This window comes from Trachemys scripta, chromosome 9 (assembly GCF_013100865.1).
Source record: "Trachemys scripta elegans isolate TJP31775 chromosome 9, CAS_Tse_1.0, whole genome shotgun sequence".
Lineage (NCBI taxonomy): Eukaryota > Metazoa > Chordata > Testudines > Emydidae > Trachemys > Trachemys scripta.
Genome location: NC_048306.1, coordinates 66,358,322 through 66,378,191, shown reverse-complemented (window position 1 = coordinate 66,378,191; position 19,870 = coordinate 66,358,322). Strand labels below are relative to the sequence as shown.

Sequence of the window (19,870 nt, the reverse complement as noted above, 5' to 3'; positions counted from 1 at the left end):
GCACCGCGCCCCCTGCTCCCCGCCCGGCCCCGCGCCCAGCCCGGCCCGGCACTGCGACCCCGGCCCAGCCCCGCACCAGCCCCGGCCAAGCCCTCCCTCCCTCCCGATTTTCCCGGACATGCCCGGCTTTTGGGGATTTCCCCCCGGACGGGGATTTGAGCCCCCAAAAGCCGGACATGTCCAGGAAAATCCGAACGTATGGTAACCCTAATGCAGGCTCGGGAGCCATACTTGTATTTAGCCTGCATTTGGAGCCCTAATCCTGTAACCATGCTTTATAGAGTCACAGTTCAACATTCTAGGGTTTATATGCCCGTAATGTCCTCATTACAAGCCTCTATACCATTAACTTTCTTTACTGCTGCTGCACATTGGACTAAGAATTTAAAATTTATGTGCCAGACCTTCTCATTGACTAAGTGGAGTTGTGCCAACAAAGAATTTGACCCTTCATCTTCCCATCTACCTTCTCCTCTTTATTAGCTTCAAAATCCAAAGCTGTGGTTTGCCCCATTTTACCCCATTAAAAATATGCTTCTGCAGTTGGAGTGAGTTAGCTGGTAGCTCCTTAAGTCTTTTCCTCCAGCTTCTGTATCCCCCCTCAAATCATCTGGCTGCTAGGGCAGCTCCCATATAGAGAGGGCTATGGGTGTAAGCAGCAGCCCGCCAACCCAAACAACTCTCATTTTCTCGGTTTCAATGCCACTGAAGTCTGCCACAAAGAAGTCTAGCCCCATGGAGACTCCCTTATCCACACCCAAAGTAGTAGTTAGCCTTCTAGTAGTTAAAGTCAGGGAGGGAGGGTCACCAGGGCAGTAAATAAACCAAGAAAGAGCCAAAAGGAATATAAATAGAGTTGTCTTAAATTGCCCAGATTAAAATATTTTTGTAGTTATTTTGAATTTCAGTGAAAAAACTGGGATGAATTTTTTCATACTTTTTTTTGCCAAAAATTAATCTAATTTTCCACCATCTGTAGAGCAGTTAAAATTTTTTCAAAATTTTGATGAAATATTAAATTCAAATTTCAACAAGGAAAAAAAAGGTGTAAATTTGGGGTGAAAATGTTTGCATTTTTCCCCAGCTTGAAATATAACTAATATATAAATAAACTGATGCTTAATTTTTTAGTTTTTAATTATTTTTCTTCCAAACCTATCAAAAGTGTCACTCCATATTTTGGGCTTTAATTTACATGCAATAACTTCAACTTATTTTGTTGTAGCATTGACCTCCTCCTCTTCCGCCCCCCTCCCGCCAAAAAAAAAAAAAGCGTGGGGAGAATCAGCTAGGAGAACTATTTTGTTTTTGTTGTTTTGTTTATTTTTCAACTTTACTTAATTTTGAAAGGGCTGAATGAAAAGGCCTCAGATTTTGCAATAGAAAATTCACACTTCGTCTGAAAACAAGCAAAGCAACCTTCAGTCTGCACATAAATTGTTTCAGGAAGTCATGAGCTTCTGAAAACGGGTTTATAATGGGAGGCTGGGATTTTCAAAACAGCCTAAGGGAGTTATACACCCAAATCCCTTTGATGCTCAGTGAGACCTGGACTCCTACTTTTCTTAAACTCCTATTTTTGCAACTGTAACTGTACTTTAGTGGATATCCCTCGTGAAAACTATAAGAATGGCAGGCTAAATTTTTTGCTTGCTAAGGTTGACAGTGTTCTGCTGAGTGTCATGAAAAGATAAATAAAATAGATTTGCTTAAAAGCAGGATTTGTGCAGCTGTTAGTCCAAGGTTTTGTTTTAGGCTCATCTTACTTATTTTTTTTTTCCCCACAGAAAAAATACAGGTATCACAATTTTGTTTTTTCACACTGAAAATATTTCTGTTTAAGAATTTCCTTGGACATCTTAAGGATAATTCTGTTTTAAAAAATAACTTTGGTATGTTAGTGGGTGATCTGAATGGAAGAAAAGATTTCTCTCTCTTTCTCTCTCTCTCTCCCTTTTTTTTAAACTAATAGAAAGAACTAATTGAGGGAAAGCTAAAGGAATTGAATTCAAGATTTGTATTGCACATGTAAACTAATCTTTGTACAATGACATCTTTCGAAAGCTGTGTAAGAATACCATTCATGCCCTGTCCTATCTAGCAAATCCTCCCCAGAAAAGAAGCAAAATGAAGGATTGTCATGAGCAAGCAAGAAAGACTTTCAAGGAAGGGGTTCTATTCACACTTGTTGTTTGTCTACTAATTCATTAACATTTAAAAATACTGTATAATATCCTACTTTTTTAAAAAAAGTCCAGTACCAGTCATAGTAGGTGTGTCAGCTGTACTTCAGGGAAAGAATACCCTTGACAGGGTTAGGATCAAGTTTTTAAGTGAAAATACAATAGAACTCCAAGGAGCAAAGAATTGTTGAATAAATGCAACGTATTCTCAAGTATTCTTATGTGCCAAGTGTTGAAATGTAGTGCATCTGTGAACATGCTGAAGTGAAGAAAACCATTGGTTCAGTAGTCGGTGATTTTGTATAGCCGAAGCAAAATGGCTCTGTGCTTCAGAAGCTGCCACTGCATTTAGAGAGAGCTTTCTGCAGGTCCTGAAATATTAATGACCAAGGTTTAACATAGTAGAAAACAAAAGATTATGTTGTGTTAAGAAAAAGGGGGAAATTCCTGTGAATTGTAGAATTTGAAACCCCACTCCCATGCCTACTGCATCACCTCAATCCCTTCCTAGCCCCACAGTCTGAAAAGAGGGTATAACGTGGGGATTGTCCCCTAGAATTGTCGTATCTTCCTGTTTTTGTGATAAAATGTTAAAACCACAGCAGAATTTTTGTCCCCTATGTGGGGCTGGTTATTCTGTGCTTCGTTTACCATGAATATTGGTATTAAGAAAAAATCAAGTGATAGTCATTCATTGTATAATTTCTGTGAGCCATTAATACAATTAAGCTAGATGCTTGATTTTTTTTAAAACAGAAATGGAGTTTGCAGTATAAGTGGGATTAGTTAGGTCTCAGGTTGTATTTTTTTCATCTCCCTTTCTTTTTTACATTGCAAAAAAGTGCTCTCTGTCTGCATCTATGTATTTGTCATTTTCAGGATTAGGGCATCATTGTGATCTGACTTATGCTAATTACAAACCAGGTGTACCACCATTTTCAATAGAGTTACTACCAATTTACACCGGTGTAACTCAACTCAGAGTCTGTCACTTACATATCAGTGGTTTTAAACCAAATGCATCAAGGCTGCTAGCAGCATTTGAGCTCATTCGTCAAACATTGCAACTCTGATGTAAAAAAATATTAAGGTAGTTTTCCCTTCTTTTGGCTGCCCATACTACAAGCAGAATAACCCATTTTACACAAGTTGTCTTTGTTTACTGTGACTGACTGAGTGACAGCCTGTACCCAGTGGGTTTCTATTTGTGTTCAGGGACTAATTGTATTTGATGTGGAGAGGTTGGGCTTGACCCCAGAGCTTCTTCCTGCCAAAGCAGCGGTTTCTGATTTTAATCGAAACCCCAAGGCCATTTGAAGTGTAGCCAAAAAGCACCTTGCAAGCTGAACCTTATCTAATTATGTGATGTGTATAAACTCTGGAAGCATAAATCTTAGTCATTGGAGCAACATGTTATTATAAGATTCACTGGTCCAGTGACAGCCAAAGTGAGCGAGGCCAAGATCGATCTCGCAGTGCTTTTATTGACAGGGCTCCACACATCATGAAGTTTAGACTCGTTAAGGAAATTCCGTCAGTGGCTTTGGTTAGGAAGAGTGAAGTAACACGCTCCTTTACAAATGTGTTGCTAAAATCCCCGTTTAGGGTGTGTATCATAAAAATAAAAGAATAAATGAAAAACAACAATAAGTGGATGAGTGCAGAGAGGAAGAACTCTAAAGATATTCTAGGTGCTAAATGAAGAGCCTTGAGAGTGAGTCATGTTGTAAATATGGGGAATAACCCTCCCTCTTACACTCTCTGTTCTTATAAAAAAACGCCTGGATGTTTGCTCTGGCCTCTGAAGGGTTGAAAGCCAGTGGTGTTGGCTGCCTTCTCTCTTTTGCCAAGGCACAGATTTCTAGGATGACATACCTGGGGGCCCCCACTAAAACTTGCTATTAACAACAGTAATGAGTTTTTTCCAAGTGATGTAAAAGTAGCCATCCGTGTAAGCGTCGCCTTTATGAAGATGATGTCACTGCAAGTTTGCCAAGTGCACATGGGGATTCAGTGCCAGCAGTGCAGCTATTGGATACCCTAGCTTCGAGGAGGGAAGAACATGCTTATTTCCTCCCTTGGGGAGAAAGAGACAAATTAATCCTGCCTTGCCAGAGGGAGACATGCCATTTCCGGGCATGTTAGACTCAGAGCCTCCCTGCCAATCACAGTGGGTGCCTGTTCCACTCCATCTCCAAAATTGGCACTGTCAGACTATCAGCTGCCATTCCTTAAGTGGTCATAGAATTAAACACTTGTGCCCTGTTACTGCACTGTATGAGTGTGTGCACGCAGGTGGGAATGGGGAGTGACATGCAAGACCATGTGTAACACAAAGATGGAGCAGGTTTTCCAGCAAAGTTGGTAGGGAAATGTGCTTATAGGTGCTGTTGAAATATCACCAGACCAGCTTCTTAAAGGGCCCTTGTTTGAATTAGAAATTGTATCCCTCAGTGTAGGGCTAGCAACTAAGAGCTTGTTGGCTTGTTAACTTCTTACCTGGGACTACGTGGGCATGGTTTGTTCTTCTTCGAAAATGTCTCCATCCTAGATTTTGAGTAAAGGAAACAGCATTTTATTATCACATTCTGGGCAAATAACACTCTCCATTCCCTTTTCTCCTTCTAGCTTGCAAAATAGGATACTACAAGGCTCTCTCCACAGATGTTTCCTGTGCCAAATGCCCATCCCACAGCTACTCCATCTGGGAAGGCTCTACCTCCTGCACCTGTGATCGGGGCTTTTTCCGAGCCGAAAATGATGCTGCCTCCATGCCCTGCACTCGTAAGTCAGACTCTCTTATTTATTTGTTCTTTCTGCCTCAATAATTTGAAAAACGTTCCCTTGAGATGTACATCACACTTTGAGAAGTGTGCGGCAGCAGAATTCAGTAACCATTCCTCTTCAGCCAAGTAAACGCAATGTATCGAAAGCAGGTCTCTTCCCAACATAAAACATAACATGAAATTTATAATTAAATGAGAGATGAAATCATTGCTGTAAAAATAAATAGCTCAGTAATAATCAGAGGTTTGACCTCATGCTCCATTATTATCAGTGCTGGAAACAGGAATAGAACCTGTATCCTGAGTCCCAGTCCAGTGCACTATCCTCTGAACTACACAGCCTCTTCTCTTTTAAAACCTTAATGTATGTAGAAATTGTGATACATTTGCTCACAGTTACAAGGATGAATGTAAATATTTGGATATTTAGTAAGACTGTCAGTGTTGAGTTGACTAGTTTAAAATTTACAGCATAACTCCTTAATGATGGCAGTAGCAGTCTTAAACACCAAGATGCTTGGTTTGTTGTGCCCCTGATACATACATGGTTTATAAGTGCATATGTGCAAATCTGTATCAATCAAATCTGTGCAATATCTGTAAATCCTCCAGTCGCTCCAACTTGTGGGGAAACAAGAGATTACATTTTAATTCCACAAGGATGTTTTCATCAGCGAGAGCATGCCTACGGGGGTAAGGACAACCAGCATATCAATCTGGGTATGTTTTAGTGGGTCATGCTGTTTAAGAAGTGAGACTTAAACCTTCCCTCAGCCTAATATTTTGAATGAATATAGTATTCTGAGTTAATAAACATGAAGGCTATATTTTGCTGGGGTGTATTCATGTACGGCTCCCATTGAAGTCTACAGCAGTGGCTCTCAAACTTTTTTACTGGTGACCCCTTTCACACAGCAAGCCTTTGATTTGAGTGTGACCTCCCCTTATAAATTAAAAACACCTTTTAATATATTTAACACCATTATAAATGCTGGAGGCAAAGCGGGGTTTGGGGTGGAGGTTGACAGCTCGCAACCCCCTGAGTGGTCCCAACCCCCAGTTTGAGAACCCCTGCTCTATAGGATGTGGTTGTGTCTGTGTGAGAGAGCGAGAGATTTTTTCTTTTGTTCGTTTTTATTGTAATCCAAATTTCTTATGAGGAGAAGGGTCACATTTTATAGTGTCAAGTATCAGGGGGTAGCCGTGTTAGTCTGTATCCACAAAAACAACAAGGAGTTCAGTGACACCTTAAAGAATAACAGATTTATTTGGGCATAAGCTTTCGTGGGTAGATGATGCATCTGAAGGGTTTTCTTGGGTTTTTTACCCACGAAAGCTTATGCCCAAATAAATCTGTTAGTCTTTAAGGTGCCATTGGATATTTTATAGTGTCCCTTTTAATCTTCATTTCTCCCCTTCATTTTTTGTCCATCACTGTTACAGCATCCTCCCTAAATTCCAGGCCTTCCCTTCCAATAATCGCACCCCTAAGCACCATTATTACAGCAGCTAAAGATTCCAATGAAAACCTGGCCTTAGTGAGAGAAGTCCTGACCAAAAATGAAACTATCAAACGAAGGTTTGAGGTAAGGAGACACAGCATGTGCAAGTGACCAAAGTGCAAAGAGAGGGTTCTAATGGATAGTGAGTCCAGGAAATGGTTTTTGTGGAAGAATAACATGTATGTTTACAAGTACAGTTCTTTCTTGTGAAGCATGTTCCTGCAGATGATCAGTTTGGGCTAGGATCCATGTTTGCTAAGTTTAATCGCTGTGAGTGAGTTTCTGACTAGCTTGTGTGTGTAGTGGGGTTGAGGCTGGTGCAATACTCGGTCACAACTGCAGTCGTTGTTCTCGGGATTACCCCCAGGGTTATAGCATAACCCAAAAAGTTGGAGACGAAGATTTGGGGACACAGCCCTGTCCCCACTCCTCACTTCTGCAAATGAGAATACTGGGCACACAGAAACAAGGAGGCTGCACAGAACCAAATGCACTGGAGCATTAGAGGAAGAATGATGGTCCAGGTCTGAGCTCTGCCTGGAACAGTGTGGATTTACACTGCGCCCACTGTAGCCCAGTGCTATGATTTGAGCCTGTATATATTACAGGAAAGAGTGTGCATGCGTGCGCTTGCATGTGGTCTGTAAGAAATGTGAAATGGATTTGTTTTGTTGGATTGCTAAAAAAGGTTAAAGGGTTTATTTTTATGTGACCCAACGTGAAGGAGAACAACGAGGTTATTTCTGTGTTTGTTTATGATTTGATTGAGAGGGCAGTCACATCGGGCAGGCTGCTCACTCTCCAGCACACCCCTCCTCTGAAGTTTTTGGCTTAGCTACATTCTAATGTTGTTTATGACTGTGTATGCTTATGACATATACAACAGAAAAGGCTCTGATCGTGAAGTGTATCCCTGTGTGAGCATGATAATGCATCGTCTCACAGCAAGATGGGTTTTGCAAGAGGACACCTGCCCCACCTCTCCTTCTGAAACCAACTCCACGTAGCCATTGGCCAACTCTTTCTGGGCAAGTGACGGAAGCCATTTAGGGAGCCTGTATGTAAGTAACTCCTCCAGAAGAACCCCCCGAGTTGGTCTGCCTTTCCTGACAAGATGTGGAGACGGAGAAGAACATAAACATCAGAAGTTTTTTTTTAAACTGATTTCAGACACTAATCAGTTCTTACCAGTTGGTTAAACCAGGTGACAAAGCCAATTCCCTTGTGCTGACAGCCATAATAATCAGGCACCTTCTTTGTTCATTATGCTCTCTTTAACCCTGGTATTCTCATTCAGCCCTGCATTTAGTAATCGCTCAGTGTGACGGCACACTAATGAAGAAATAAAACACAGTATCTGAGATCCATTCTTCTAACAAAAAGATAGACTATGCTCCAATGGCTTGTAAAATCAGGTTTCTGTTCACTTGGAGAACTATTAGACCAGGTGAACAAAAGTAGTGTTGGGTAATTTGGAGGGAAACACCTGGAATGGACTGTGGGTTGATCATTTTTTTAAACTATATATTATTATTTCTAAACCTTTTTTTAAGATGAAGAACTTCAGTCTCAGGACTCTTTTCTGTAGATCCTTGACCCATTGGTATCGATTTCTTTTAGTAATATATCAGCTGCTCTCTTGTCATTTGTATCTTACCCCTTGCAGGCTTGGGGAGGAAGACTCTTACAGCTTTCCATTAACCTAATTGTGCTTATGGATGAGAGGGAGTTAGAGATCTTCCTCCCTTCCCTTTTACACAATTCTCATGTCAATGAAAATTGCACCTACTTTCTGATGTGCTGGGCCAATCATGTTCCCCAGAGCTTCGAATATTCTGACACTATTCCTCTGCATCAAAGATTTGATGAGGAATATTTTACATGTTCTTTGTCCTGTGTTAAATTATACAAACCATTTTTTAACTCTTGCTCATGCCCCCTTTAAGTAAATGACCCAAATTTGACTTGTAGTTACACTGGTAGAAATCCAGTATAGCTCCACTGATATCAGTAGTTACTCCTGACTTACACCTACAAAATTGAGAGCAGAATATGGCCAGGTAGGGTTTCATGGGTATGAATGACAGCAGAGTTTGAGCTACAAATTGTAGCTGGGACATGTGAATAGGGAAGACATAGATGCACAAAGACACACATTTACTTATGGGACAGAAGGGAACTTTCACTTTAGTCTCCTCTCCAAGGGATAATCACTGATGTTGCCTCATTGCTGAGGAAAAGAACCACCTCCTCCTTTCTTAGACAAAATTCTCCTTCTTACTTTGGATCTGCCTCATTGGCTAAATCAGGAATTCAAGCTTGCAATTCTAAAGCTCACAGGGCTTGTCAGCTGTGTGCTAGGGCAAGGAAATGGTATGATTGACCTATAGTACACTTGAGCAGAAACTGTGGAAAACAGTCATTTTTCCCCTTTAGAAGCATGGCAAAAGTTATATTAATGCAACTGTTCAGACCTTCATTATACTTCAGTACTTGCTGAGAAGATGGGTCTATCATAAGGTTAGCACTTAAATGGGGTATTCATAGTCTCCACAATAAACAAAGCTATGAGAGGTAGAAAGCCACCAATTTAACAAAAAGAAGAACAGGAGTACTTGTGGCACAGTGGGCTGTAGTCCACGAAAGCTTATGCTCTAATAAATTTGTTAGTCTCTAAGGTGCCACAAGTACTCCTGTTCTTCTTTTTGCGGATACAGACTAACACGGCTGCTACTCTGAAACCAATTTAACAGTCATGCTCCTCACTCCTGAATTTCTCTTTCTAATCTGTGAGGATGCCAATTTTAGACTTTTTTTCCCCTTGCTAAATTCCATTCTGGCATAGGCAGGTGTAATTCCTACTCAAGTCAATGAGAGTTGCTCTTGCTTACCTATCTGTCTCTTTCACTGTTTTTTAATAAACAGTGCACACAGTATAAGCTGGCATGGGGCACTTTTGTGTTTGTTTATATTGCCTGTTTGATCAAGAATATTAATCGTTTGTGATTGGGAGCATTTTACAAAAGAGAGATGATTAGCATAGACTGTCCAGCTTGCGATCTGTCTAAGTAAATGACCCTGAAAAATTTAGTCCGTTGTGCTACCCAAACAAGGACTGATTGATTGATAGTTTGGCATGGCCTAAAATATTCCTAAAACAGCCATTTTTTAAGACCGTTTATAGCAAAAGAGCTTAGAGTTAATGAGGACAAATTTAGCAAGATGCGTGATGAAAGTGCCTGCTTTAAAAAGGCTTTCACCAGTTTAGGTCATCAAGAAATCAAAAGAGCCTTACTTCAAACAGCAAACATCACTTAGTTTGTCTTTACATTCACCTCTTCTAATTGAATTTAGTGCACTTCTGTATTTCCTCCAGAAAGTATATTGTTTTTAAATTACCATTTCAGTCCTATTACTCAAGCCCCCAGCTTCTAATGCTTTCTGACAGTTATCAACATAATGAACTATAATGAAATGATGAACAATCTACAGTGGAAACTCAATGTGGATTCCACTAGTGCTGTGTGACTGTGTTGTTAAAATTTGAATGTAAATTAAAATAACACTGTCCTTACTTGTTTCCAAGGTCAAGGTTTAAAAAAAGGTCTGTAAGGTCTAAACACTTTAATCCTGCAAATGTTACATTCTCATATATGTCCTTGATCCCATCCTCTGTTACACTTAAAATATTGCAAAGATAAACATTGGCCTACATTTTCAAAAATGTGGGTGCAGTTACATACCTATTTGCAAATACATTCACAGTAACTCTGCATGCGAATGACTAATTGCACACAGAGCTGGTCATCTGAGCATGTATTTAGTATATTTACTACAATTGCTTACATTTTTGCATAAAGAACACACACATACATTTTTTCTTAAACTTAGCTCTTCACTGCATATCCAGACAAATTCTGATTGTCACCTGTTCTAATTGTATATAATTTGAGGTCAACTGCTGGTGCAGAAGAACCAGATAGTAGGGGAAAACATGTGACCATGGAAGCGGTAGTGTGTTGCAGGCAGCTTTAGCATGGACTTCTCCTTATTTTCTTCCCAGGGTTTCCTCCACACTTTTTCTAGAAATGCAGTCTGAGGCCTTCAATGGGAAGTTGTACCATATGCTATGAGAGAGCAAATGAGGACCAGTGTAAATGACATTGAGACCTATAAAAAAGACTACCCTTATTTGGCACCCTCCTGTCATAAGAGACAGTGTTTCCCAATGTAATAATTTTGCCTCACATTATTAGAAGACCATAATTAAACAACTGATTTGATTATTCCTTTAAGACAGATTTAATTATATGAAATGCTGCCTCATCTTTAAAGAACAATAACCCATAACTGTATTGTATAGAACTTCCTTCATACCGACCGTTATCTTGAAAAACTTTTTAGGGTAAAATATTACAGTTTCAAAGTTATACAAAAATAACAGAGGCAGGAAAAAGAATTGTATTTTGCAGAGGCAATAGGGAAAGAGTGATTTGGGGGATTTTTTTGGTTTTGTTTTTAGATGAGATTTAGAGAGATGTCATCAGTTAGCTGCAGCTATATTGGAAGGGATTTGGGATGACAGGAATTTCACAGGAGAAGGCTCTCTCTCCACAAACAGTGTGATTGGATGAAGGGACTAAGGAGAGGCTAAGTGGGAGGAGGGTATGGGACAAGAGAGGAATTGACTCGCTGAAACAAGTCTATAGAACATTTTAAAATCAAAGAGGCCATTTTTTAGACCAGATCTTGATGTAAATGGCGAGCCAGGGGAGTTGTACGAGGCTGTGTCTTTATTATAATTAAGGCTAAAATCAACAGTTCATTAAAGGCAAGATCCCCTTGAGATATTAGCCAGCTTCTGTCTCTCTTTTGCTGATCTTTAAATTAGTACCTACATTTACTGGATTAATTTGGGACTCTGATTTGGCCCAGTCCTGAAGCGCATACCCAGGCAAAATTCCCATTGAAGTAAATCAAGTTTTACCAAAGTAAAGAATTCAGCAGTTTGTTACAGTGACATGACCTATTTTTCCAGGTTGGACTTTTTCCTACCCAGTGTCCAAAGAACCTTTTGCCATCCATAATGGGTATCATTGCTTTTAATCTAAAAAGTAATTGGATGGATATTTGCTCTTAGCTGCAGTTAAGCTAGTTAGTGAAGATGTGGTTGTGCTTCTTTAGGCTGTGTGAGAGCATGAGTTGCCACACATGCTGGTTTCGGAAGGTCAGTAGTTGTTACTAGAGTAGCTGTTGGTGGTTGAGTTCAGAGAGCCCACACAGTGGTGACATGTGTGTCTCAAACCTCCAACGGCACATTAATAATTAGAGCTCTGCGGTAACTAGCTTAGCTTCAGAGAAGTGGAAATATCAATTGCATTGTTCTTTAAATCAAAGTCTTACGTATCAAGTAACCAAAAGGGAAGAGGTCTTTTGGCATGTCAATAGGAAATAATACATGCCAGGAAAATGGACCAAAGGTCCTAGTTAGGCAAAACTCCCACCGAAATCAAAGGGAGTCTTGCCGGAGTAAAAACTTTGGAATCCGGCCCTTGTGTCCCAATCAGATGCCCTGGTGAATCTATTAAAAACCTGAACTAATATTAATCTGTGCCCAAAAAGAAAGAAAAGTAGCTGATGATTGATATCTCAAGTGGTTGTTACATTTAGTGGACTATTGACTTTAGCCCTCACAGTTGTAAAAACACATAGCCTATAATGATAAATGACCAAGAATGTCCATGCAGCTAAGAAGCAACTGTTGCCCTAAATGACAGCGCTTATGTAAACTAGCCTGCAGCAACCAGAGAGCTGTCCACAACTGCTGAAAGAAAACAGTTAGTGGCAGCAACATATACAACTGTCAGGGGAAAGCATGGGCTTTATTTTAGAGTCAAAACTTACACATCCCAAGTGTTTACTCTGCGTTATAACCTGTCTTTCAGATGGAGAGAGATTAACAACAAAGGCTTATCTGAAGGGCTTCACAGCCTAGACACTGAAGCATTATTGACAGCTCTAAAGTTGTACATGATTAATGACGCTTTATAAAATAGAAAGAGGAGAACCAAGGTGCTTCTTCTTGAACTCTTGTCCTTGCACCAGTTTCCCCAGCATTTCAGTGAGGCAGCAACAGGAGTTTAAAGGAATTTATCTTATTATTTATTTGAGGGGTTTCTTCTGTGCACCCAATTGGAAACACTGCAATCTGCATTCACATTTGAACTTTGTCTCTAGGGAGTTCAATTTTAGACTTGTGATGGATTAAAAAAAAATACTATTATGGTTAAAAGACTTTGGGTTTCTGGGAGCTGCTCTAGATATGAATTTCTTTCCTCTTTGCATCTTTTTATATAGTCTTTTTTATTCTTGCTATATCGTATGCAATGTCTGGCTTCCAAACCTCATACAACAGAAGATGTATTTGATTTTTTATGACTTATTGTACAGTGAATAATATGTGTCCAGTTAGGTTTTCTTGCCATTAGAGGAGCTGACATCTGGACATTTACTCCCAGATGCCTATGATGCAAAGTTGTTCCTGTATCTTATCAAAAACTTCAGGGCTTTCCTATAGTTTACTCCAGGGGTGGCCAACCTGAGCCTGACAAGGAGCCAGAATTTACCAATGTACATTGCCAAAGAGCCACAGTAATACGCCAGCAGCCCCCCATCAGCTCCCTCTCCCCCGCCACTCCCAGCGCCTCCGACCCACCAGCAGCCCCACCGATCAGCGCCTTCCCCCTCCCTCCCAGTAGCTCCCGATCAGCTGTTTCGTGGCATGCAGGAGGCTCTGGGGAGAAGAGGGGAGGAGCGAGGGCACGGCAGGCTCAGGGGAGAGGGCGGGAAGCTGTGGAGTGGGGGCAGGGCCTGTGGCAGAGTCAGGGGTTGAGCAGCGAGCACCACCGTCACATTGGAAAGTTGGTTCCTGTGGCTCCAGCCCCAGAGTTGGTGCCTATACAAGGAACCGCATATTAACTTCTGAAGAGCTGCATGTGGCTCTGGAGCCACAGGTTGGCCACCCCTGGTTTACCTAAAGCCGAGTTGCTGATTCGAATCAGTCCTATTCATACCAGGTCCCCTTTAGATTGCAGTGAGTCTTGGCTGGTCTTTTCTGTTGTAGACTCTGTTACGCAGCGGACTAGGCTCTCCTTCACGTAGGGCCTACTCCTGAGGCATTGGAGTTGAGAATGGTCAGCATCTTGCTGGCTCAGGACCATAAGAAAACCATTCTGTAGAACCTGACCCAAAGCCCACGGAAGCCAATCAGTCTTTCATTGCCTTCATAAGCTCTGGATCAGGTCCATAGTTTACATTTTGCTGAGTGTAAGTGTTCAATAAGACTTTTTTGGTGTAAAGATGAAGATTAGGCTTGCTTTAAACTGCAGCGGGGCATCTTGCCATTTTATTTTGTGCTAGGATCACAACAATCCTTATCGAGCTAGGGTCTGTCTTGCTGGTACCAGGGTGGATGGACGATTCCCCCCCCATCCCCCCACAAGTATAGCACAGGGATAGTTAAAGAAGATAAAAGTCCTTTTTGCATGTATGAGGCTTCCTAATGTTTGGTGGGAATTGCCAGTGAGTTATAGCTTCCTTTGGGCTTCATGCTACAAAGCAGAAGTAGACTGAATGCTTTGTGAGAACCCATTCAAAAGTAATAATTATCCATTGCACATTCTGCGCGGGTATCATGATGGAGAAATGTTCTTTTACACATATACACAGCGAATGAATGGATTTGAATTCCAATGAGTGAAGGCCTGGTACTCAGGTAGTTAATAGGTACTTAGGCCCAGATTTGTAAAGGTATTTAAGCATTGCAACACTGAGCACTGCAACACCCAAATCTCATTTTCAGAAAGACCTAGAAACTGAGTCCCATTGAAAATGCAATACAGGCTCCTCAACCAGTTAGATGCTACAATGAGCAGAGCAGCACCTAAATACCTTTAAAAATCTGAGCCTGAGTGCTCTTAGTGCCTGGTAACCTCCTAGAAGGCTCTCTGCGTGGAGGCACTCAGCACCTTTCAGAATACAGCCTTTTGGGGTTTTAGGCTCTGCACAGCAATAGCTGGTTTTCATTTCACACTGTATCGTGTGATAAGAGTTTTTGGCCTTGGCTACACTGGCAATTCACAGCGCTGCACTTGATGCGCTCAAGGGTGTGAAAAAACACCCCCCCGAGCGCAGCGAGTGCAGCGCTGTAAAGCGCCAGTGTAATCAGCGCCTGCAGCGCTGCACGCTCGCTCGTGGAGTACTTGCAGCGCTGCGAGAGCTCTCTCGCAGCGCTGGCGGCGCGACTACACTCGCGCTTCACAGCGCTGCCACGGCAGCACTGTAAATCCGCAAGTGTAGCCAAGGCCTAAGAGTCAAACTGGAAAGACGAGCTTCTGTTAGGGCCTGATCCACAATCCACTGAAGTCAGTGGAAAATCTCTTGTGTAATTTAGTAGTCCAGTTAGGAATTCCCACCTCTTTTAAAAGTGACTAACAGAAAGAGTGCCTTGTTTTAAAGACACTAATGTCAGCGACCGAGCAGATGTTTAAGATAAAGCCTGGCCTTGTTGTGTGGTGTATATTTGGAAAACCTCCATTAACAGGTCTGTGGAGAGCGTGGGTTTCTGTTTGCTTTTTTAATAGAACTGCACCCACACACACACTCTTTCAAGATAGTAAACAAAATCTTAGCCCAGGTTGATAGTAAACAGAAATTGTTACCAGCTGATTGCTGATGGTATCAGTATAGTCACTGATGGGAAAGTGTCACAGTCACAAAAACCACCAACACAGGTATCCTTATAGACACCCTCAGCGGAGAGGCCAAGGACTGAATTGGTACAGAGAAAGGCACGCCCTCCAGCTTCTTGTGCTGATCCCTCTGGTAACAGAGCTGAGTCACTACGGCAGGGCAGTTGGGGCAAGCTTGCACAGCTACTCTTCTGTGGCTAAATAGACATTAGTTGTCAGTGTTATCAATCTAGCACCTCTCACAAGCACTAAATTCACTTTAAAAACATGAGAGGCATATTTTCCCCCTGGATGTTAAACCCATGCTGGATCCTAGAATTGATTTTTTTTTTTATCTAATAGAAAAAGCATTACTAAGATATCCTATAATGACAATTCAGGTTCATTAAAAAGAAAACACTTTATCTTAAATGCTTTGCCCACGTAAATCCAAAGACAAAGGGGAAAAAATAAACCCTCCCCATAGCTTTTGTGTAAGAGAAAATCTTTCAGGAGTCTTGGTAAGAAAAGGTATATGTTATCACTGGATAAAACACCCTAGCATGTACCATCCACATTAAAAGACCATCCAGAATTTCAGAATGTTGGTTGTTTCGAGATGGAATGCTGACATCCTGTCAGGCTGAGGCAGCTTTGATGGCTTGAGACCCATGCTATAAATTCCTCGTTTTGCGGCGTCTCACTATGCAGAACAACAAAGTGGTTCAGGAGCTGCTTTGCTGGAATCCTTTCTTTCTTTTCTTCTTCCACTGTCCTTTAATCCAAACCTTCTAACCACGTATTGTTGCTGGACTAAATTATCTGGTCTAATGAAAATAGTATTTCCTATGCCAAACAAGTCTATCTGGGTCCAGTCGTGGAAAGGTATAATTGAATTTACTGTATGCACACACCCAGGGAGGCTTTCAGAGAAACACCTTGTTGGGCGGATCACTAATAAAAATGCAATATGTAAAATCCCTGGTATTAAAACCTTAGTTGTAGCAAGAGCTCACATGCAATCACCTAAAACAATGTATTCAAATTTCTAACCCTAATGCCCCCGGGCTGATTATTTCTCAAGCCTTTTACGGGCCATGTAGGTCAAGGGGGATTTACAGCAGCAGGGAGACAGGGTAGGTTGGGACTCTGAAGGTATGTCTATGTGACGTGCCAGACTGTGCCTGTAAGTCACAGGTCATGGTAGTGGGTAGTACTAAGAGACACTGCCCTGGTGGGAACACCTCAGGTCAGCATAGTGTTTCCAAGATTGCAGTCACAGTGCCACCCTTTGACAAAGTGTAGTATTCACTTTCCTCCATGCACACAGGAACTGTTCTGCTGTCCTGTAATGGGGTTGTGGCCCCATTCTTTACTCCTTTTGGGGAGTCCTGTGCCAGCAGTAGTGCTAGATTTGCACAGTCCTGGTACATTTGGGTGCCAGGACTGTGATTGTGCCAGGACCCTGAGCCAAAAGGGGCATAGTGCCTTTCCTTTCCCTTGTGCATGCATGAAGGACTGGGCATAATCAATCCCTATGTGAGGAAGCCCTGGCAGGAGCATTGATGATATTGCATGAAATGTTTTTTGCACCACTTGCCTTTTGCAATGGTTTAGCACACTCACAGAGCAACACTTTTTTTCTGACAGAACCATTTTGGCACGTGCACACAATGGCATCTCTTCTGGTTGTTAGGTGGTTCAAGGTTAGGGACAACATTAGTCATCTGACTAGGATCATTTCTGTACTAAACAAAAACTCTTTCTAAACAGAGCTTTTTAATGCTTTTCTGGAAAATTGATAGACACAATGCAGTGCGATGAAATGTACCTCTCCTGCTACGCTCAAGGTCCCCTGTTTGCTTCAAGTTACCTCATGGATTAGACTGATGTAGAGTGACTGTTGTGAAGTGGAATTTATGGGGTCCAAGAAGTAGTAAAATTCAAAACTTCCCTTCCCTCTTTGTCTGTGGAACATACACTATTATGATTCCTGCACCTGCGCCTTTTAGAAAAGCACCATAAATGATGAGACTTCGCAAGAATTGGCAACACGGCGCAGAGCCATCACCCCAACCCCTCCTGTCCCATATTCAAATCTTCCTCCATGAGGGCCCAGAAGGGGAACCCCCATGAATGCAGCTCTCTGGCCTGGAGAAGATGCCGTTTCCCTGTGTGATCCCAGTAGCATGTTTGCTCTCTTCACTTGCTTTGCAGTGGAAAAACACTGGCTTCACTCTATTTAAGGCCCTCTGTATCCATGAAAGGATTTTCCCTTGTGTCATTGTAAAGGGTATTTTCTTCTGACCTGGCACAGGAAGCTCTAGGCATGTCTGAAACAAAGGATGTGCCGATCACAGATGAGATAGGAAAAATGCCCTGTGTTTTATAAAACAGACTGAAACTGGACTTGTCAATCTGAAAACTCTGCCCACTCCTAATTCTTATAGCTCCATTAGCAAATATGCTTCAGGAGGAAAGGAAATTGCCTTTCCCCTCACCTTAATGTCAGATCATCATTTGGTAACTCCCCTGCATCTTCCTTTTCATGCTGGAGGTGGTGTACTCATCTCTGTGACCTATAAGCATCTGCTTCCCTAGTTTTCCACTTCGTTGCTTCTCTGTTTAGACACTGCCATACCCCGTCCCACATACTAATTACTGACTTTTTGCTTCTGAGGCGCTTGATTCATTGTGGCACATTTTCCCATGTGAAACTGGACATAAAGCCTTGGAAAAGCGTCTTAATGCCTTAATGGACTTCAGAGTAACTCTAGGTTTAACTCAAAAGTTGCTGCAGTGTCTGAGCCAGATGCAGCTGTTTAGGATATTTGAAGTATATCATAGGCCAGACTGTACAAACCTTGCTCGTATTCAGTATCTTACTTCATGAATGCCCCCCATTGAAGTCAGTGAGACTGTTTGAAGAGTAAGGTACTACTTGTTGAGAGTAAGTGTTTTATAAGCTGGTCCTCTTTTAAGCAGCAAAGCACTAATTAGACTCGCCTTAATGGCAGCCCTTCTCACGGCTCTCCAGACATGCAAACAAGACTGGGCAGATGCTCTCGAAGGTGGTGGCGTTATAGTAAGTGTCGTGGCAAGTCTGTAGAAAACGTCTCACTTTAAAACACTTTGGCATTTCCACGAAGCAAGGAGTTGTGTTTGTCCAGGGGCTAGTCCTGCGAGGTACTGAGCATTTTTTGGGATGCGTTGATCTTCATTGGTGTTCAACTCCCTTAGCAGGCGAGAATGGGGTCTGATTGCCCTCAGTTTATTGGGATGTACTTCTGCTGTTTGTTTCCGGATGCTTTTTTATTTACTTTCCAAAAGACATTTTAACTTCTTAATTCTCTTGTGATGATGAAACTGATGGAAGGTGGAACGGCAAAATTTCCCACAAGACAGAAATACTGAGGGACAAATACTGTCACCCTGTGTGCGTAGCTTGAGCAAATGGGTTTTGCGTAAAGGAACTTTGTGATTCTGGAGGGTGAATGAGAATCCTCCCTTTGCCCATTGCTCAGTGTCCAACGAGTATTTCTGTGGCTGTTACTGCAGCTCCTGGCTACAATGGTGTCCTGGACCACTGCCCTCACCCTTACTACATTCAGGGGCTATTCTGACAAGTGGATCTGAATACTTATACACTGACTGGATGTGCTTTTTCCTTGCTTGATTCTGAAACACCCCCCTTCATGGAATTTTACATCAACTTTTACAGAGAGGAAGGATGGCTTTGTGGTTAAGGCATTGGACTGGGACCCAGGACGTCTGGGATCAATCTGTCTCTGACTCTGCAGCACACTTCCTGTGTAACCCTCACTTGAGTGGCTATGCCTCAGTTTCCCCACTGTAAAACGGAGATAATACTTATTCCTTTTTTCTATCCTTTGTCATGGCAGAGGCTGTCACTTACTGTGTATATGTACAGTCCAGATCTTAAGGCGCTGAGGCCCTGATCTCAACTGGGACCTCTAGGTGCTACCATAGTACAAATAAGAAATTATAAATAAAAACCTGCATGGAGCACTGTTCTGTGGTGAACAAAGAGTGCAGACTACCCCCTGCAGAGGCTTCCTGTGGCCTGACCACCTTACTCATTGGACCTCACCAGTTCCACTGCTTTTCAGGCCCAGAAGTAGAAGGTTTAGCTCTGAGAGAGAAGCAATGTTTCACAAGCTGGGCTGGATCTGAGGAGTTGCTCTTTAATTGTTACTGTGTGAGGCGCTCAGATACTAGGGGGATGGAGTATCTCGGTACCTTAGATAGATAAATAGATTGATCTAGTCTCTGTATCTATGATCTTTTTCCTTCACCCACCTGCCCCACATGCTAAAGACCCAGGACTGGATGGCCCCTTTCTGTATGTAAAACTCATTCTGGCTTCATGAGACTTTCAAGTGTGGACTGAGGATATGACATGGCCCTAACAATCTTCCCCTTCCTAAACGGAGGATACTGCCCCTACAGTCTGCTCCAAAGCTGAGGCCTTCTTATCCCTATTGAGTCTGGGCAAGCAGATCAAACCTGTCCCTTTACCATCCTTTAAACTGCATAATCCCTTCAATGTTACCTTCTGCTACAATTGAGTTGCTTTGCAGTGTCAATAATATAATCCTACTTCAGCTCTGTTCATTTAGTCTGTGGCCATTGCCTGATGGGTGTTTCTA

At 41.9% G+C, this 19,870-nt stretch overlaps 1 protein-coding gene across 1 annotated transcript in view; it reads left to right on the top strand.

Moving 5' to 3' along the window:
• The window catches only part of EPHA4 (EPH receptor A4), a 136,677-nt gene that overhangs the window by 55,427 nt on the left and 61,380 nt on the right, over positions 1-19,870 (top strand). Inside the window, exon 4 of the mRNA XM_034781093.1 lies at positions 4,812-4,967. Coding sequence (XP_034636984.1) covers positions 4,812-4,967 — 156 coding nt within the window. The remainder of the gene's footprint in view (positions 1-4,811; positions 4,968-19,870) is intronic.